Genomic DNA, 22,453 nt, shown 5'->3' with positions numbered 1-22,453 from the left:
CAATTGTTATCCCTTAAACGCCCAAGGAGAGGAAAAGAGATGGCAGCGAGGACAAGGATGGTGGGAGGAAGCTTCCTGAAGGGTATACCTCCCACCTCCGCATTTAATGCTCTCCACCAACCTTATCAATTGCATTAATGTGGAAATAACCACTGAACAGTAACTTCACAATTATCATCTCCTTCTACCACCTTCAACAGAGTCTTGATGGGATAAGTATCCTGAAAAATGCTTGGGAACGTACAGGTGGAGGGTTGAGATGCATGGAGAAATGCTATAAAAGGAAAGGAATCCACCAGAAAAAATGGATGAATATTTTCTAAGAACTTATAAAAATAGAAAAGAGAATAGTGAATAACCTGGTGTAAAAAACTACATCTATATATAACAAATTGATTCTCGGACTAGCCCGAGGAGGTCATTATTCCCAATTGTTGTTTAAACTACACCTTTCTATTACTCTAGACTTTTCGGCCTTAAACTTGGCCTAAGTTTAGAATTGCACTTGAATTAGTTTCTCACTCTCTTTAAATATTCTATTGTTTAGGTCTGATTCGAAGGACAAGGTACCACTGATCTAAATGGGCTTGGGCCTTTATTTTTTGAGTCCATACATACATACATACATACATACATACATATATATATATATGCCCCTCCCCCCCCCCCCCTCGAGATAAATTTCTGGCTTTGTCACTGTCTAAGACATTATACGTGCTATTGTTCCAAAGTTATACTAAATCATTTAAGGGACATTTTTGTAGTTAATTAGGCATAGAGTGGAGATTCATGCACATTAAAGAAGGTTACTGAGAAGAGTAGTCCAACCAGTTTGGTGCTGCTCTTAGATAGCCCAGTAGCTAAGTTCTACTATAGGTAAGTACTTTGGATTAAGTATATCCCTTGTACTTGCAACCTCAATATTTGTTAGTGGGTTTTCAAGGGAGTGATGACTTATACATCATTCATTGAGTTTTTATTTATTTATTAGGATATCCCACATCGTGACCATATCACACCGTGTTTTAAAATTTATTTTACCGTTGCACGATTTTAGTTTTAGCAACATCTATGGTTGCATGTGCCTATTAGTCTTTATCTGGACCATTGCATAATTTGACTAATTAACTAACTTGAGTAATTGATTAAAATTGAATTGGGATCAAAATAAACCCATCATACTCTGATGCAATGTTCAATGTGTTGGGATAATTCCCGTCTATGTGTGAATTAAATTAAATATAACCCAAGCAATAAAGAAAATAGAAATCTACCAAAGCGATAAAAAAATCAACCAACAAGAACACCGAGAAATTACGTGAAAAACCCTCCAGTGTAGAGGAAGAAACCACGGGGCAAATCTGATCAATAAACTATAATAAAATAGAGATTACAACACTCAAGTTATACCCAAAACCCAAGTTCATAATAAATTGGGAAAATACAATAATATCTCTAGGAACAAATACAACCTCACCACAAAACCCGATAGCAAGATCTTCCACTCTGAATACTTCAACTCTCTATGGTTGTAGCACCCAAATAATTGTCCTAGAAAAAACCCCAAATTTATCTTCCTTGTATGTTTTGAGTAAAAGAAAAATCACACAGTTGTTTAGATATCTGAGAAGATAGCCCCATCCACATTCAGTTTTACTTGGCTATCATGAACGCACCACCCATGTTCAATAGAATGTTTTCTCCTCAAATTCTCCAAAGTTGGGATTGCAGTATGAAGAGCTCACCATCCAGAAGATTTTAAATGGGCTATTCATAGTAAAGCACTCATGAGTGGTGAGACCCTAGATTTATTTGTCTAGTAAATTGTCAATTCCTCCATTGCCTTGGCATGTTAGAGAATTTGGAATTTTAAGTAGGGATTAGTTAATTTCGGAAAAGACCTTTTAACATGCTAGATTTACTGTTTCCTGAGGTGTAAATTATGCCACGTAATTTTTTTAAAATAAAAAAATTTGTCATGCCACTGAAATATTTTCATCCATGTAATGTAATTAATCCACTAAACACATAGATCACTAGAAAACTAACTAAAGTCAACAAATGGACCAACAATGCACATTTTTAAAATTTTAGAAACTAATAACACTCACTTGAAATTTCATAGACAAATAAGTCAGTGACACGTTTTAGGTTGCATGAGTTTAGGACCTTTGAAACTTCGCATGTGAGAAGGTAGGCCAATAAGTCCGCACATGCTCTTGCGGCATATGTAAAAGACATTGACTCTCTTGTAGCTTGGGTGGAAGATTGTCCACCGTTCATAGAATCTTTGGTGATTCAAGATGCTATGTTTTATCTCTGATTTCAAATAAAGTTCACATATTTCCCATCAAAAGAAAAGAAAAAAAAGAAGAAGAAATTTCATAGGCCAAAAGAGACTAGAAACTAACTATAGTCAACAAATGGACCAATAATTAATACTCATTTTAAAAAATTTAGAGACTAATAATGCTCAATTGAAATTTCATAGACCAAAAGAGCTTAGTAACAAACTTTATGAACCAACAATAAATTATTAAAAATAAAAATCTATAAATCCAATAAGTGGGGTCAAATTGAAAATTAAAAAAAAAAAAAAACACAATCATATCTCTTATAAAAATTCAATATACAAAGTACAAACACCCAAATAAAGGTTTCAAGTTTCAACATTATATTTTGATTGCAAAGTCAGGCAAGCTCCAAGAATGCCCAGTGGGCAAGCACTGCCACAGGCTCAAGCAATCAACTTATCACTCAATGACCTATCACACTAACCTTCATATGACAAAAACTATAAATGTGTATAATTTTTTTCCCTAAGGATGAAAGGACAAGAACGTAGGTTCCTTTTCTATCCTTCAAAGATATGAATTTTGTATCATTTTTTCCCCTCTACAAGCAACTTGTAGGCTGGACAAAACCAGCAGATGTTCCAGCAGCATGGCTACACGAAGCTTGGGCTACTTGATTCTTGTAAGTGAGCTTTACGTTCTCCAATCTTATTCTGGAGCATGGATTTCCTGGACTACAATCAAATTTCACAGCTACCTCTGTTGCTGATGTTCCATGGATGTTTTGGTATGTCACATCACTAATTTGAACACCAGAAACCTGTTTAAAAAAAGTTTATATGTCAATTTATTGCATGATAGTAGTATAATAGCATGCAAGCTCCAACTAAAAAAATCTTATGCTCATGGGAGCTAAAATTTTTAGAATTTATTTTGTGTGATTTACTTGAAAATGTTTGGGTGTTTTCAAAAGCAACCATATCTTGGTTTAAACTATATTTGTATGCAAAATAAGCTTTTAAAAAAATATTACCTGACCAGGGCAACCTTTGTTGCCAGGGCAGTAATTTTGGTCAATTACTATAGGATTCTGGACATTCGTCATAACGGCATGTTGGAATAGAATGTTCCTAGCAAACCCATTACTAGGCCTTCCCCATGACTTAATCCTCACCCCATTCTGAGTACCAGTAAAAGTAACTGTCTTGACTGTCACGTTTTGTACACCAGCCTCTTGTTGGTCCTTGCCTAGACTCCCAATGCTGTACCAATTAAGTACACAAATGGGACCAATTTAGCATCACCATATAATATAGTTGTTTCAAACATGTAATATTTTAATGAAGATTAAAAAAAAAAATTAAATACCTAATTCCATGCCCAGGTCCACATGCAACATTCTCAATCCACAAGTTAGTGGTACCAGGGCCAATTGAGATGCAATCATCACCAGTTTTGATCTTGGAGTTGAGAATTGTGACACTTGAAGATAATTGAACGTGAATTCCATCGGTGTTTGGACTGTTCTTGGCAGCAATAACCCTGGTACCTTGCATTTTCATATTGTGGCAGCCATTGACAACTATGTGAAACATTTGGCTGTTTAGGGAGGTTAATGCATGAACCACAATGTTGTTTGAGTTTGAAAATTCCAGTGTCTGCTTGCATACACACAAGAAAATGTTCCAATTATTGTTGTTTAAAACTTACAAATAAAGTAAATATGTGGAGTATTTCTCTAAATCAACTATAAACATAACTATAAATATATGGAGGACATATGTTGACCTTAACGGGATAGACTTTCAATGCAAGCAACATCAACAAATGCAAAAAATTAAATATTCTACTCCATCACATGGGATTATTTCCAGTACAGTTGATACGATTTCCTTGAGAGTTATTTGAATATTACAAACATCTCCTCCGAAACCAAGAAGAGCAAAATCAGTCAAAAGTTCAAACGAAAATCAAAACAGTAAATCCCACCCACTACTTCATTATAAAGAGATCTTCTTTTTTCTTTTTTTTTTAAAGAATAAAGCGGAGGAAAAAATTAAGATCACCACAAGTTAAACTGTAAATATGTAAGAAAAGGCAATTTAGTCATTTGCACATACCGTGGCTCCCGAAGGACAACTATTGCCAGAGGCTTTGCAAGCCCACAAACCAGTGCCCTGGCCATCAAGAATTCCACCAGATATGGTAACCCCATCAACTTGTTCAAACACAATCCAGTTTCCTGTATTTCCAAGGACCATATAGTCAGATGGAGCCACAAGGGTCCCAGCTATGCGCATAATGATAGCATTGTTGTTGCATGGTCCACTGAAAACCAATTGCCTTAGATAGAACCTTCCTACTGGCACGTAAATAATGGCAGGCTTTACTGAGGCACAAGCTTTTGTCCATGCACTAACAAAAGCCTGAGTCGAGTCCGATTTCCCATCTGCTTTGGCTCCCAAACTCACCACATTGTATGTCATAGGAGAAGCTAGCACTATGGAAATGTACACAGAGAGAAGTGTTAAGACTAGAGAGCTTCTGAGGTATGCCATTTTGGTTAATTTGGATGAGAAAATAATGTGTCTGTTTGTAACTTTGTGTGTCTAAGTGTAAGTGTAAGAGAGAGAGAAGAAGTGGCTTAGTGAGTTTAGAAGTTGAGAGCTGTGGAGGTGATGAGGAAGATGAAGTGTTTAAGGGTATTTATAAGATTTGAATTTACATTTAGTTTCTCACTCTACCGGATATAAATATAATATCAAAAAAATACGCAAAGCGGCCCCGAAGTTTGAAAAGAAAAATATCGTTGCTTTACCTTATATTGTATTTTATAAATTTTATTATTTGGATGCTACTAATTTTATATTGTCTATCATGTTTATCAGTTTATGGATTATATACTATGGTCATTGGCCTCTCCCTCGATCTATTTTCTAGATAATCAGCCTAAATTGGAAGCAAAAGTACGTTATAATTTCGACCGTTAGTCACTGCTTAATTAGATTTGCCCAACTGGATGAATTTGAATTGGATTCTCAAAAAAAAATAAAAAAAAATAAAATTTCAAATATCTTTTTCCAGACTTTCTTCATTACTGGACTTTATTTGCTTCTCTGTGACACAAGGTTCCAACGTAACCGTTTTCATTAAAGAGATAAAATACTGGATGTTTTGCCACACAAGTCTCGCAACATTTCACCGACTTTTCTAGGTTGGAGTTGTTTCAAAATCTGACATTTTGTTTTAATTTGGAGATAAGTTACAAATCCTCTAATTGTAGTCCTACTTTCCTGGATTTTAAATTTTTTTTATATATTTTATTGCAATACTTTATATTTAGAAAAATGACTTTTTGAATATGAGGTCCGGACCAGTTGTAAGACTAAGAAAACAAGCAATAAGAGAGAAAAAAAAATAGCATTGTCAAAATAATACGTGAAAACCTGGCTACGACAAAGGAGATAGCTAGGGGATGTGATCTCGACCTATAGTTGTGGAAAGGACAAACGGACGGACATGGACCTTGTTGCTTTGGATGTTAGATTTGCAAAAGCTTTGTGATAATATATTACAAAAGAAGGGAATGAAAGTAGTGACCATTAACGTGACAAAGCAAACAAAACATCCCCCCCAAGCCAATTTCCTTATTCTTGTTTCCGGGTGATATGTTATGTAAAGCACCTTTCTTTGCCTTAAGCACAAGATCAACACCTCCTCCTCTTAACTTCAGCCCCTATCAATCATTCACTGTCCTATACCCTCATACACATCATCAACTTTTATTTTTTCTTTGGCCTCCCTTTTTCTTTAATCTGTTATTGGTTAATTGAACTGTATATAATCTTTTAAGGGGGCGTTTAGTTTGTTGTGATATGCTTTTAATGTGATGCATATTATGATAATGTGATATTAAAGTTTTTGGTTTATTTTATTTTTTTATAACATTATCATAATTTAAAATTATAAAATATATCACATCATCTTAATATCATCACTTTCTTAAATGATATAATATTGTAATATTGTGTTGAGATTACATTAATGTAAGATTACGATAACGTAATATTATGACGTAATGTAACATCACGACAAACCAAATACCCCTAAGAGACTTGGATTCGTAATATAGTCCACCAAATGAATTAATGTTTTGTTTCATTATTGGATTCTTCCATATGTTTGTTTGTATATTTATTATGAATTCGAGCTTCTTTCTACTGGATGTAAATACCAAGAATAAATTATGGTGGGAGTAAGGTACAGTAACAGCATGATGATCATCTCAAACTGCCCTTTCCATCTTTGGATACATTTAACAGCTATAACTACTAGTACATATTTGGTATGCTATTATTGTAATTTGGAACACCTCATTATTAGGGCTGTTTTAGAGAGGCATGCAGTTTTAGACGTGACATGCGGAGCAGAAAATGGAGAAGAAATCGGCGGCCTTTCTAACCTCCTCTTTTTCAATATCATAATGGTCTACATACTTTATCATTGTTTATCATATCTTTTTTTATAAAGCTATTGTTTATCATATCTAAACCGTCTATAACTGTAAAGGTATTTTTATTTTTAGTCCAACTGTAAAAGGTCTTGTCCACCAAAAGATTGCCGATAGTTCTCTCTAATCCTCTCACCTAATAAAACGCTAGAACTTATGCAAATTTGATATTTTTTGGTGATTTTTTTTCGTATACTGATTGGGAAGTTAACTCACACACTTGCATGAATGGTATTGTTTATTGGTTGGAAAATCCATTTCAGCAGTTCACTTGATAGACCAAATAGTTTTGCCATTTAAGTTCTAATTTAGTTTGATTTCACGAGCTAACACCTGTTCTTCATTTCTTTGTCTTTCCAGACTTCCAGTACAAGACATTCTACCCATATGTTTTGGTATAAACAGAAAGCACAGCCCCTTTTTTTGGCCAATACCAACAGGTCCGACACAAGCACATGTGAAAGAAATACTCTAATGAATCTTCGAAACTTTGAAGGCTTATTGTGGCTTATTCCATTTCTTTATAATTTTAATCCACTAGCACATGCATGATGGATGTGGAGACTCCAATGTGATTCAATCATTCAAAACTTGGATATATATATATTCTTGCTTTTGTGAATTTAATTGATAGAATGTTAATCAATGACTCCTGGTTTTGATTGCTTCCATGACTTCCGGGCTGATTTTGGGGGACCTCTCAAGCTTCCAGGCGGCATAATTCTATTTGTGAATTTGATATAATGTTAAATCAATCTGATCAGTAAGCCATGTGAACCGGAAATACAGGAACAATACCTAATTTTGTCAAAGATTTGTTTAAGTTTCACGACATTTGCACTAAAGGTTTATGGTATGGATATACAATTCAAAAATTAGGAAACTATATAGTCAACAACATATTCTGGATGATCAATTGGCCTTTTATAGCATCCTCTCAAAAAAAAAAAAAAAAAAAAAGTCTTTTATAGTCATGTCAACTTATCAATTTTTATCTAAGCTCACCAGTAACATCATTTCTTCATTTACCAATAATGACTCATCACATCAGTAGTTTATAAAAATATTTATATCTCTAGCATTACTTTTTTTCTTTTTTCTTTTTTATAGGACCCACGTTAATGTCTTTGATAATCAGATAATTTTTTCCCCTAATACGAAACTAGTAAAATACTCCTGGAATATGTGAAACACCCAAGCTACCTGCATCACATTGCCGTTTTTGCATAGTCCATTAACAGTGCCCACATGGGATCGGAACCTATGATAATTATAGAATATCAAAAAATAACATAATAGAGTGAATAGACTTATTCTTCTAAAAAAAAGAGTGAATAGAATTATGATAATTAAGAACACAAAATTACTTAATTAACTCTAAAAAATGTTTAATTTAATGAAGAATCAAACTATTCCACAAATGTAAGCATTGTGTGAACAAAATATTTATTTTAGGAATTTATTTATTGAGTTTAATAATTAACGTGCTAACGTTGGAAATGATTTTGGAATTTGTATACTAATTTCAAAATAATGGGAATATTGTGACACTTCAATCTCATGTTCAATGATGAACACTTTCGTATGAATAAATGAAAAATTAGTATACTAATGACTAATCATGTGATAAAGTTCCTTAGCCACTGGTTTTTCCTAACCCACAAAAATAAAAATAAAGAATTCAATCCCATGTGACGATCAATTGATAATGATCGGAGAAGTTTGCTCTCAATGTTCATCAAGGAATATATAAATTATGGGAAAAGTTAACGGATAATCTAAAAAACTTTTTATGAAGGAAAAAAAAAAATATCTTTTGACTGCTTTTTACATTTTTTTTTTGACCCATATACTATTTGTTATTTAAAGCTTGATAGATTGCCTCCATGATTATGGTATCCAGCCCGTAGTGCATAACACTTTGGTTTAGATTGATCCCATCAAAATCGTTTGTTCAAATTCTTAATTCAATGATTGCTGCTTTTTTTTTTTTGTGGAGAAAATGATTGCTTAATTTCTATCCTAGCCTTTAAATATTAGTAAAAATAGGGGAATATATTTTGTTAATCTCTAACGCAATATTTGCATTTACGCTCTGTTTGTTTCAACAATGATATTTTCTAGAAAATAAGTTATTTTCTATAAAGTATTTTTTAGAAAACTATCTCATTTTCTAATGTTTGGTAGCAACTTTAAATGAGTTGAAAAACAACCTCTTAACTTTCCTTATTTAGCTGGTTGTGAGATAAAGTTGTTTTCCAAAAAAATTTAATGGAAAACAATCTCTAAAAATAAGCCATACTTTTTATGTTGACCAAAGATAGTTTTCCTTTTACTCATATTTTTTTATGCTACCAAACACTAGAAAATAAGAAAAACTATCTTTACACAATGTTTTCCATTAAAACAAACAGAGCGTAAATGTTTCTCACATGCTCAAGCAAGGACATGATTGCATTTCCACAAGGACCCAAAATTCCTAGTTGTACCCGGCTTGGCCAATGAGCAGACAAAATGCATGGTCTTTTGCTAAAGAATATTATTATAAACCAATTAGTTTTCTGAGTTCAGTCTTCAATACATTTGCAACACAATCTACTCACTGTTTTGGACCTTGTTTCAGGGTTTTCCTGTTGCATGCTATGTTAGTCAGCTACCCATGTGATGTCAACGAAGTTAGCTACCGATGTGATCTGCGTTGACATTCATGCACACCCATAGACTCCATGGCATGGGGTTAGGCATATCATCTTCAAAATTCAACCATTTAGGATTTCACAGTGTGTATACGTTACAGTCTCCTATGAGTGAAACTTAAAAGAAAAATGCCGGGAATTAAGAATGTGAGTAATTATTAATTGTCTCAAATTCTAAAACTGTTAAAAAATTATGAATTTAATGGAATATGAGTGTGTTCAAACTGAAAATCACTTGCTCTTCTACTAAGATAAATAGCGTATATAAATATATAATGATTTAATTAATGTCCATGTAAAAGGATATACAGATCATTGTATACATAATGATTTAATTAATGTCCATGTAAAAGGATACACACACCAGTATAAATACCCTTCATCCACAATCTTCATCCTTTGATTTTCCAAATTCCTCTACTCTCATCCTCTTCATTGCTACATCCTTGAAAGGTACAATTAGCCAAATCATTTTCTCACTATACACATATCTGTAAGAATGTTATTTGGTGCTTGGGAAGAAATTATGAAGGGACTAATTGATATTGATTGATGCTATGGGGTATAGCGGAATCCGATAAGCTAGAGAAGACAAAGGTTCGGCGTAACCTCGTTGGAGCAAAAAGTTTGGAGGGTTTAGGTATACTAAGTAGATTAGGCTTGGAGGGTCTTCTGCTGTTCATGTATCCCAACTTCATTCTCTAGTGGATTATTGACCGCTTGGAGGGCGGCAGAGAGGTTTTACGCAAAGGACTTCAGTTTCCTCTTGGATAACACATTGTTCTGTTGTCCTTGTGTTTGCATCTCTCTTTCCTTAATCTTTACCTTTTAATTGTTATTGTGGTTGTGATTAATTTCGGTTTAGATTGTTTTACCAATTTTGATTTAGCTTTTTTCATATTTCGCACGTACATTGTTTGATAATAAGCTTGTGTTGGTAATTTGTAAATTGAGGTTTTAAACATTCATAGGTATTTTACACACTTTTTGAACATTCAATCTTAAAAAAAAAATGTCAAAATTTGCATCCAATAAAAAAACATTGAGTGAAGTTATAGTCATTGATTAAAACTAAGTTTGTAGTCAAATTTTATTATTTAAATTATATTTGTTCAATAGGTCTAATCAAAAATATATTTTTTTTTAAATAAATAGGTAGAGTTTTAGAATCTTGGTGCACTTTAACAACCCTAGAAAATGATAATCTTACTAGAAATGAAGCAACGTTCGAATTTGTAGTCAAAATTGAGGTGCTTGACTTATGCCTAGCATGAGGTACCATACCAACTCCCACGATACACGAAAGAAAAGTCCTACTTCGATTCACAAATAGACTTTTGGCCAAATGCTATTATTATTACTAATTGGGTGTGACAAAACGAAGGCTATCCCACCAAGACAAATATGCTAGGTAACATAATTCTGCCCAATGTTATACCATAATCTCATTCTTGGGGATTAATATTTTCTGATTGACAATGAGTCAACAAAGCAGATAGCTAGCAACTTAACATCTAGCGGTTACAATATCAATTTCAGGCCGTCATATTCCCCGGATGTAGATTTATTGCAACATTATTTGGACTCTGTTTCGTGGGATTTGGACTCTGGACAAGAATGTTTTTTTAGAAGTATTCTTGCGGCCTAGAATTTTTTGCTATTTTGTAACATGATGTTTAAGTATACCTGTCTTTCTTGATTAATTTGATAGAGATGTATGTTTTTTTCTTGCATCCGCCGCGTAATCAAGTTGTTTATTGAAAAAAATACTGGCAAAGAAGACCTACTCTCTGAAAAAACATGCCTATAGTTTTTCTTTCTTATCTTTCTGATGAAAGAAAAAAGCATAGTGATTGTGACAACGACAAAGACAGGACTAGTTGAAACTAATACATCAAACACAACCATATCTCTTATACTAATTCGACATACAAAGTACAAACACCCAAATAGGCGTTTAAACTTTCAACATTATATTTTGATTGCCAGGCCCAGCATGCCTCAAGAATGCCCAGTAGACAAGCACCGCCATAGGCTTAGCAAACAACTTATAGCTCAATTACCTATCACACTTACCTCCATATCAAAGAAACTATAAATGTGTATAATTTTTTTGTTCCTAAAGGATGAAAGGACAAGAATGTAAGTTCCTTTTCTATCCTTCATAGATATGTATTTTGTATAATTTTTTCCCCTCTATAAGCAACTTGTGGGCTGAACAAAACCAGTAGATGTTCCAGCAGCATGGCTACACGAAGCTTGGGCTACTTGATTCTTGTAAGTGAGCTTTACATCCTCCAAAATTATTCTAGAGCATGGATTTCCCGAACTACAATCAAATTTCACAGCAACCTCTGTTGCTGACGTTCCATGGATATCTTGGTATGTCACATCACTAATTTTTACTCCAGAAGCCTAATAAAAGGAAAAAAGAAATTAATTTTCCACTGATGGGATGCAAGCTCCAGCTAAAAAAGGAAAACAAAATATTGAACAAATTATGAAGTAAAGTACAAAAATTTGAAAATGTTTGGGGGGGGTGGGGGGGGGCTCATTTTGGGTTCAAAACTAGGATAGAGTAACAATTGATTTTGACATGATAATGGGCTTGACTATGTGTCTGTTTGGGAACAATTTATCTAACTTTTTATTAAAAGTATGCTAAAGTATATTTGTACCTTAAAAAACTTGAAAAAGTGAGGCTTTAAAGGTAATTGTCTTAGGCTTATGGGAACTAAAATTTTTAGAATTGATGTTGTGTGATTTACTTGAACATGTTTAGGCCTTTTCAAAAGCAACCCTATCCTTTTTTAAACTACATTTGCATGCAAAATAAGTCTTTAAAAAGATATTACCTGACCAGGGCATCCCTTGTTGTCAGGACAATAATTTTGGTCAATTATTATAGGATTTTGGACATTTGTCATAACGACATGTTGGAACAGAATGTTCTTAGCAAACCCATTGCTAGGCCTTCCCCATGACTTAATCCTCACCCCATTCTGAGTACCAGTAAAAGTAGCTGTTTTAACTGTCACGTTTTGTACCCCAGGCTCTTGCTGGTCCTTACCTAGACTCCCAATGCTGCACCAATTAAGTACACCAATAAGACCAATTTAGCATCACCGTATAATATAGTTGTTTCAAACATGTAATATTTTAATGAATATAAAAGGTAATTAAATACCTAATTCCATGCCCAGGTCCACATGCAACATTCTCAATCCACAAGTTAGTTGTACCAGGGCCAATTGAGATGCAATCATCACCAGTCCCAATCTTGGAGTTGAGAATTGTGACACTTGAAGATAATTGAACATGAATTCCATCGGTGTTTGGACTGTTTCCGGCAGCGGTGACCCTGACATCTTGCATTTTCACATTGTGGCAAGCATTGACGACAATGTGGAACATTTGGCTATTTAGGGAGGTTAATGCATTGACTGCAATGTTGTTCGAATTTGAAAATTCCAATGTCTGCTTGAATACACACAAGAAAATATTCCAATTATTATTGTTTTAAAAATTACATGTAATATATATATATATATATATATATATATATTTATATGAAAGGCTATTCAATTAAATATGTTTGACCTTAACGGGATGGACTGCCAATGCAAGCAACAATAACAAAAGCCTAAGCAAGTTGTTTGACCTTTCACACATATTCTCATAATTTTTTAAGCATGTTTACTGATATTCTACTACATAACACGGGATTATTCCCAAGTATAGTCGATATGATTTCCTTGGAAGCTATTTTAATTTCTCAAAAATCTCCATCAAAACTAAAAAGGGCAAAATCAATCAAAATTTCAGAAGAAAACCCAAACAGAAAAGGCACACCACTACACCAGAAGGGTTCATCCCACCCACTCCCAGTTTAGTTACCTAGAAAATAACGAGATATATATATATATATTAAGGTTGAATCTAGCCCCAAAAAGTTAAAATATTTCAAATTCTATTTTCTTTTACTCGGTCAATGTAAGAAAAATCTATAGTAATGCCCACCATAAAAACCATTCTTCTTCTTCACAAACACTTGAATTTGTGATGGACACTTTTAACCTATTTCCGGACACTTGATAGTTTCCAATGTGAAACTGATTAGTGTGCATTTAAATTTTAAACATAGTTTTTTTTTTTTTTTTTTTTTTTTGTGGAAAACTTATATTTTGAAAGTCAATCAAGAGACTTTTAAAATTGTTCGTAAACAAATATAAAGCTGAAAAGCTAAAAGAAAAAAACCAAAGATAAATGGAATTGTTATAAACTCTAAATATGTAAGAATAGGCAATTTAGTCATTTTCACGTACCGTGGCTCCCGAAGGACAACTATTGCCAGAGGCTTTGCAAGCCCACAATCCAGTGCCTTGGCCATCAAGAATTCCACCAGATAAGGTAATCCCATCAACGTGTTCAAACACAATCCAGTTTCCTGTATTTCCAAGGATCCTATAGTCTGATGGAGCCACAAGGGTCCCAGCTATGCGCATAACTATAGCATTGTTGTTGCATGGTCCACTGAAAACTAGTTGCCTTAGATAGAACCTTCCAACTGGCACATAAATAATTGCAGGCTTTACTGAGGCACAAGCTTTTGTCCATGCACTAACAAAAGCCTGAGTCGAGTCCGTTTTCCCATCTGTTTTGGCTCCCAAACTCACCACATTGTATGTCATAGGAGAAGCTATCACTAAGGAAATGAACATAGAGAGAAGTGCAAGGACAAGAGAGCTTTTGGGGTATGCCATTTTGGTTTGATTTGAAAGAGAAAATAATGTGTCTGTTTGTAACTTTGTGTCTCTGTGTTTAAGAGAAATAAGAAGTGGCTTAGTGAGTTTAGAAGTTGAGAGTTGTGGAGGTGATGTGATGAGGAAGATGAAAGTGTTTTAAGGGTATTTATAGGATTTGAATGTACATTTAGTTTCTCAGTTTTTCTGTTATAATATGCACAGTGGGGCCGAAGTTTGGGAAAAAAAAATGTTGTTGTTTTACGTTAAAACTTTTTTAATCCCTTCTATGCTAAAGTACCCGTATGTGGGACACAGTGATACATGACTTACATTTTTGGAATTGGATTTTTATGCTTTTACTAATTTTTACAATAGCTGATTATCTAATTCAATGAATTTAAAATTGACAAACTATCATTATCAATGTTTATATTATATTTATAAATGTTGTATTGTCTATCATGTTTATCAGTTTATGGATTATATAGTAGGGAAATGCTAACAGGTACTCTTAGTCTTAGAATAATGATTAAAAATCCATTTAAAGAAATCTTTTATGAGAAAAGAAAAATAATTAATATTTTGACAACTTTTTTTATTTTCCTTAAAAGTAATTTCTAAACTTTCCTAAAATGGATTGTTAACCATTACCATAAGAGCACTTGTTAGCATGATCCTATATATTATGGTCATTGGTCTCCCCCTACAATAGCGGTTCTAGGAATTTTTTTTAAAGTAGTCATTAAGAAATTTAAATTATATAAATTCTAATAAAACGATAATTTGAATATTTGCTACAATTGCGAGTCAAGTCACTAAGGAAAGTAGAATTGTTGCAATTGCAAAGCCAAAAAGAGTATAACTATCATCACCATCAAAGAGAACTCACAACCATAATATTTTTCTTAATACCATTTTTTAAGAAAAAATGAAATTAGATATTATTTTATTGAATAGGTTGAATGATCTACAAATTTAAATGATTAGCTATTTTTATATTTTTGTTTTATAATAGGATTTTTGTTGAATAACAAACATAAACCAAACAAAAACAAGACAAATTGTTATTTAAGATTTTTTTTTTTAATTTATAAAAGGGATTAAGGATTATGTTTGGGCGAGGAGAATTAATTTTAGAGTAATGTTACATCCACAACATTTTACAATAAATCTTATGCAAATAATTGTTATTGATGGGTAAAAAAATAATATTAAAATTTGGGTCAAATTAAAATTAGTAACAGCTTATTACGTTGAATTTGTTGCAAAATTATTGTAAAAGTATTGTGAATGTAACATTACTCTTATTTTTGTTAAATTCAAATTTTTATAATTCTCAAATCGGATGTTTAACATTTTTATTAGAGTAATTACAATAAATTGATTTAGCATATAATATTTTGTTAGTAAGCGGGTATATACATTTTTTTTATAAGTTCGGTACAAATCAGAGTGGTTACGTGAGCACCTTGACTTGCATGTGGAGTGGCCAGTGTCCCCCCTAGATCTATTTTCTAGATAATAGGCCTAGATTGGTAGCAAAAGTAGGTCATAATTTCGACCGTTAGTCACTGCTTGATTAGATTTGCCCAATTGGATGCACTGATTAATCTCATCATTTACTTTTTCCATTTCTTGACTAGACTTCATTTACTTGTCGGGGACACATGGTTGCAACATAACCGTTTTCGGGGAGAGGGGAAGAGCTAAATTTAATTTGCATTAAAGTGATAAAATACTGGATGTTTTGCCACACGAGTAACACAACCTTCCACCAACTTTTCTAGGTTGGAGTTGTTTCAAAATCTGACATTTTGTTTTTGGAGATAACTTACATATCCTCTAGTTGTAGTCCTACATTCCAGGATTTTGAATTTTTTATATATTTTATTGCAATTCTTTATTATGAGAAATATGACATTTTCGGTGGCATTATTATTATTATTATTATTATTATTTGAGAGAGTTTATATATTTTATACCAAGAAAAATGACTTTAGGGTCCGTTTGGATACAGCTTATTGCTGAAAACTGAAAACTGAAAACACTGTACCAAAATAATTTTTAAATGTGTGAATAGTGCCGTGGGTCCCATTTTTAATTTAAAAAAATTTGAAAAGTGAAGTTTGTGGGTCCCGTGAACAGTACACGGGACCCACAAATGTGCTGAAAGTCAACAAAATTGGCTACTGTTTATGCACAGTAGCATGAACAGTAGCCTTGTTCCCTGTGAAACGCGTGCATCAGAAGGAAAAAAAAAAAAAAAAAAACGCTGAACACAGACACCCCTTTTTTCATCCGTATCCAAACTCAGCCTTAATTGGGTGGGCATTTATTATTATTATTATTATTATTTTTGCGAGAATTTTATAACTTATGACACCGTTCGTAATAATAGTTCTTTATCATTACAAGATATCACTCAAATTTTAATATATATGGGATTGAACTTCAAATTTCTTATTTAATCATTAAAGTCTTTACGAGTTAATTTCAATGGAACCCACAAATATTTATTATTTAATACTACAAATATCTGTATTGAGAAGGTGTTGTCCATCCCTAGCAGTTATAAGAATAAAGAAAAAAAAACAAAAATAGGTAATAAAAAAATTGCATTGTCAAAATAATATATGAAAAATTGAAAACCTGGCTACGACAAAGGAGATAGGGTACGTGATGACCTATAGTTATGGAAAGGACAAATGAACGTGCATGGACGATGGACCTTGTTGCTTTGGATGTGAGATTTGCTAGCTAAAGTTTTGTTATAATAATATATTGCAAAAGAAGTGAAAATGAAAGTAGTGTCCATTACCGTGACAAAACTAATAAAGCCATCACAGCCAACTTCCTTATTCTTGTTTTTGGGTGCTATGTTATGTAAAGCACTTTTCTTTGCTTTAAGCACAAGATCAACACCCCCCCAACTCCAACTCCAACTCCAACCCCTATCAATCATGCACAGTCCCATACTGTGTCATACACTGTACCTCATCTTCTTTTATAATAATAATAATAATAATAATAATTCCATAAGATTATTTATTTGACCTCATTATTAATATCAGGGCAGTTTTAGACGTGATATGTGGAGCAGAAAACGGAGAAGAAATCGGCGGTCTTACTAACCTCCTCTTTTTCAATAACATAATGGTCGACGTACATACTTTATGACTTTATCATTGTTTCTCATATCTTTTTGTTTCTCTAAACCGTCTATAACTGTAAAGGTTTTGTTTTTCTAGTCCAACGTAAAAGGTGTTGTCCAACGTAAAACTCGTTTTCCTTTTCTTATTGGTAGAAGAAAACCAGACACTTTAGAAGAAATTATTGCAGAAAAAAAAAGGAAGAAAAAATTATTAGGTCCATTGAGGACTGTTGATGGTCCTCTCTAGTCTTCCAAATTAATAAACGACTGTCATTTATGCAAATGTAATATTATTTAGTAATTTATAAGTTTTTTTTTTTTCCCTGGCTAGGAAGCTGACTCACATACTTGTATAAGTGGTATTGTTCATTGGTTGAAAGAACTATTTTAGCAGTTTTTTGATAGACAAAATAATTTTAGCATTTGAGTGACTTTATATTGGTTAGATTTTCAAAATATGTAATTACGTTAATTTGTTTAGTGAAACTAAGAATACAACTAAATTTGTGGCCAAACTTTAGTTCGTTTAAAAATATATCTAATTTGAAAGAAAAAGTCCTTACAAATGAAAAGAAAAAGTCCAAGAAAAATTTTATCTAATTTGAAAGATATGTAGTTTGTAGCATTTTGATAATGAGATATACTATCATCTAACGATTTCAAAATATATATATATATATATATATATATATATATTTTTTTTAAAAATTAGTATAAGGAAATTGTAAGATTTTATATATTTGTATTTTTTTTTTGGTCTATATATAAAGCTTTATTTTTATTAGATTTTGTATAATATAATTTTTTTTAATGACCACTTTTAAAAAAAAATTCCTCCACCTGCAAATAAATTTTAGCAACCCATATGTTTTGGTCTATACAGAAAACGCAGCCCCTCTTTTTGGCCAATATCAAAAGCTCCAACACAAGCATATGCCCGTGAAAGAAATAGTCTAATGAATCTTCTAAACTTTGAACCCAACGAAGGGTTATTGTGGCTTTTTAAATTTCTTTATTCCAATAATATTATAAGTTTAATCCAGTAGCCCATCATTCGTTAATGTGCCTCTTCTATCTCATATCCTGGTTTTGATTGCTTCCATGACTTCCGGGCAGATTTTGGGGGACCTCTTAAGCTTCCAGGTGGCTAAATTTCATTTGTGAATTAGAAAGAATGTTAATCAAGCTGAGTAAGCCATGTGAAAAAATACAGGCACAATATCCAATGTTGCCAACAATTTATTTAAGTTTCACGACATTTGCACTACAGGTTCATGGTATGGATATAGAAGTCAAAATTCAACATGGGATCGGAACTTATGATAATGATGGAAACTAAATTACTTACTAATTAATAGAATACCAAAAAATAACATAATAGAGTGAATAGAATTATTCTTCTAAAAGAAAAGAGTAAATAGAATTAAGATAATTAAGGAATCTAATTAAATTACTTAATTAACTCTAAAAAGAATTTTACTTTAATGAAAACTCAAAACTACTCCACAAATGCAAGCATTGTGTGAACAAAAGATTTAATTTAGGAATTTATTTATTTAGTTTAATGATTAATGTGCAAATTTTGGAAAGCATTTTGGATACTAATTTCATACATACTATGATCAGCTAGGTCAAAATAGGATCAATAATGAGAATATTGTGGCACTTTGCAGTCTCGTGTTCAATGATGAACACTTTCGTACAAATAATGGTTTTTCCTAACCCCCAAAAAAAAGAAAAAGCAAAGAATACAATCCCATGTGAAGATCAATTGATAATGATGAGAAGTTTTATCTCAACATTTGTCAAAGAACATGTAGATTATGAGAAAAGTTAATAGATGCTCTATAGACACCTTTTAAGAGGGAAAAAACAATTAATTCTTTTGAATGCTTTTTATATTTTTTATGAAAATAGTATTAAAATTTCTTAAAACACTTTATTGACAATCGCTCTAAGGATACCATAAGCATGGCCTATATACCATTTGTTATTTAAAGCTAGATACATTACCTCCGTGCATGATTATGGTATCCCGTAGCCCATGCTACTTTGGTTTAGATTGATCGCATCAAAATCATTTGTTCAAATTCTTAATTCAATGATTGCTTAATTTTTTTTTGTATTTTTTTTTTTTTTGTAAATGATTGCTTAATTTCTATCCTTTAAATATTAGTAAAAATAGGGGAATAGATTTTGTTAATCTCTAACGCAATATTTGCATTTAATGTTGCTCACATGCTCAAGCAAGGACATGCATTTCCACAAGGACCCAAAATTCCTAGTTGTACCCGGCTTGGCCAATGAGCAGACAAAATGCATGGTCTTTTGCTAAAGAATATTATTATAAACCAATTAGTTTTCTGAGTTCAGTCTTCAATACATTTGCAAAACAATCTACTCACTGTTTTGGACGTTGTTTCAGGGTTTTCCTGTTGCATGCAATGTTAGTTAGCTACCCATGTGATGTCAACGAAGTTAGCTACCGATGTGATGTGCGTTGACATTCATGCACTCCCATAGACTCCATGGCATGGGGTTAGGCATATCATCTTCAAAATTCAACCATTTACATTCTGTGTTAACGTTACATTCTCCTATGACTGAAACTTAAAAGGAAAAATGCCGGGAATGTACTTGGTCTAAAAAAACAAATTATAAGTAATGTGAATATGATTAATTATTAATTGTCTCAAATCCTAAAACTATTAAGAAATTATGAATTTAATGAAATATGAGTGTGTTCAAACTGAAGATCACTTGCTCTTCTACTAAGATAAATAGCAAATATAAATATATAATCATTTAATTAATGTCCATGTAAAAGGATATACATATCATTGTGTATAAAATAAATAAATAAAAATAAAAATGCTATAGTTCGCCAATAATCAAAGGCTTTAAAAATTAAGAGGCTTACCTTTATAGAAATATGTAGAAATGTGATCTAATGGTCATTACCTATGAAATAAAATTTCTATATATATATATATATATATATATATATATATATATATATTTCTATTTTAAAATCCTTCGTTAATTGCAAAGTTATAAAGAACTTGAGTTATCATAATGGTCCCGCAACTCCCGCTACCATTCAAATAAGAATGTTAACTTGAATGCTATGAATTGAACGTTCAATACTTTAGTTAATCAATCGTGCCTTATGTAAGTTTTGGTTTCTTGGACTTGTAAGCAAACACAGTGGCCATTATGCTAATTAACTTAGCAAGAAAGTATAGAGACTTCTCATCAAAAAAAAAGAAAAAAGTATAGAGACTACATGAGTTAGCTAGGTCCATATCCATGCCAAATTATATGTACCGAAAGAATATAGTTTAAATTAGGGGTCAAGACAAAGATATGAGTATATTAAGTCAATAGCTATTGTAAACAAATTTCATGAGAATGCATCTTACTTCAACCTTCTTCAACTAAAGCAACAGTGAGGACTGTCCTTTAATTAGGGATCCAACCTAACTTCACCACATGGGGGATTTCTTCTTGAACCGACATGGAAAGGGTAAAGGACCTATATATTGACTAAGGAAGTAACTTTCTAAGCCTGCTTAAGATATTTCATCCTGGTTTGTTAGTAATTTAATAATTATAATGGAGGATGTGGGGCTTTGATCCATAGATATCTATGTAATAAATATCAAAAGATCTCAGTCGAGTTACAAAGTTTTTGACGCAAAAACAAAAAAGAGAATATTTTAGAGAGGTGCTACGTCCACAACATTTTTACAACAAATCATAGGTGGTTAGTTGTTATTGGTTCAAATTTGAACCTAACACTAAGATTACTTTTTTGCCCAAACAATAACAACTAGTAACATCCTGCCACTTAGAATTTGTTGTAAAAATGTTGTGGACATATCATTTCTCAATATTTTAAGCTAAATCGAATAACTTTCCTCAAATAATGTTATCCACAACAATTTTATAACAAATTCTAAAGTTTGGCTCAACTTTGATTTAGTTGGCTAAGGGTATGGTATCACAAAAAGTTAAGCTCATTAACCAAAATGTGGCCAGGCAAGACAAATGACCCCAACAACAAATTTATTATTTCTTGACAAATCTTTATAGTACAGGCTATAAAGAGCATCATTAGGAGCGAACGACATACATTGAAACTCTGTAAATATATATACATATATATCATTAGCTATAATTGTTTTATAATTCATTGTTGATACCACATTTTTACTCATTAACACCGGTAGCTTTTTTTTTCTTTAATTTTTTTGCAATATATCAAAATTAATATATTGTATTAAGAAATATAAAATATGAAGTAATTAATGTAGAAACTTATTACCATAACCTTGGGACTTGACTTTATTTACTGTATGTAGAAATAACTCTTCTATGGAAGGACCAATTAATGAAACGCTTTCATATCATTAATAATTCTTAAATGTGTGGCTTTTTGCTCAACTGGAAAAAGTCTCATGTCGTCAAATAAAAGATTTAAGCTTCAATTACCACCTACACCAAAAAAACAAATTGATAACTTGGTTTGATGATAAAGAGCAATTATTAGGAGCAGTTGTCATAAGCTGAAATTATCTCTGAAAAAATAATAAATGTTTCTTTTATATTTAATGCTAAATTATTCTCAAATTCTTCGAAGCTGGAATTTCAGAATGTAGTCCTCACCACCCATAAGATTTTAAATGGGCTATTCCTAGTAAAGCACCCATGAGCGGTGAGACCCCAAATTTCTTTATCTAGTAAATTTTCAATTCCTCCATTACCTTGGCATGTTAGAGGATTGGAATTTTGAGTAGGGATTACTTAATTTTGGAAAAGACCTTTTGACATGTTAGATTTGGGGAAAGACTCATACGCGTTTCTAATGTGTAAATTATGATGTATAAGTTTTTAATAATAAAAAGGTTATCATGTCATTGAAATATTTCCATGTAATTGATTAGTTAAAAAGTAGTGCCTATTTCTTAAATTTTAGGAACCAATAACTCTCACATGAATAAGCTTTATAAGAAACCAAAAAAGCTAGTAAACAAACTTAAGGAACCGACGGCGTA

General features: G+C 32.3%; 2 protein-coding genes across 2 annotated transcripts; both read right to left on the bottom strand.

Moving 5' to 3' along the window:
- Positions 1–2,617: 2,617 nt before the first annotated feature.
- LOC142632160 (polygalacturonase-like) lies at positions 2,618–4,953 on the bottom strand. The gene is made up of 4 exons (XM_075806572.1): positions 4,415–4,953; positions 3,663–3,952; positions 3,328–3,556; positions 2,618–3,114 (listed from the first exon to the last, which is right to left on the bottom strand). The coding sequence occupies exons 1-4, from the start codon at positions 4,850–4,852 to the stop codon at positions 2,896–2,898; spliced, it is 1,176 nt and encodes a 391-aa protein (XP_075662687.1). The 5' UTR covers positions 4,853–4,953; the 3' UTR covers positions 2,618–2,895.
- Positions 4,954–11,490: 6,537 nt separating this feature from the next.
- Positions 11,491–14,364, bottom strand: LOC142632144 (polygalacturonase-like). The gene is made up of 4 exons (XM_075806560.1): positions 13,826–14,364; positions 12,688–12,977; positions 12,356–12,584; positions 11,491–11,915 (listed from the first exon to the last, which is right to left on the bottom strand). The coding sequence occupies exons 1-4, from the start codon at positions 14,261–14,263 to the stop codon at positions 11,697–11,699; spliced, it is 1,176 nt and encodes a 391-aa protein (XP_075662675.1). The 5' UTR covers positions 14,264–14,364; the 3' UTR covers positions 11,491–11,696.
- Between the last annotated feature and the right edge of the window lie 8,089 nt (positions 14,365–22,453).

This window comes from Castanea sativa, chromosome 4 (genome assembly GCF_040712315.1).
Source record: "Castanea sativa cultivar Marrone di Chiusa Pesio chromosome 4, ASM4071231v1".
Lineage (NCBI taxonomy): Eukaryota > Viridiplantae > Streptophyta > Magnoliopsida > Fagales > Fagaceae > Castanea > Castanea sativa.
This window is presented reverse-complemented; position numbering and strand designations above follow the sequence as displayed.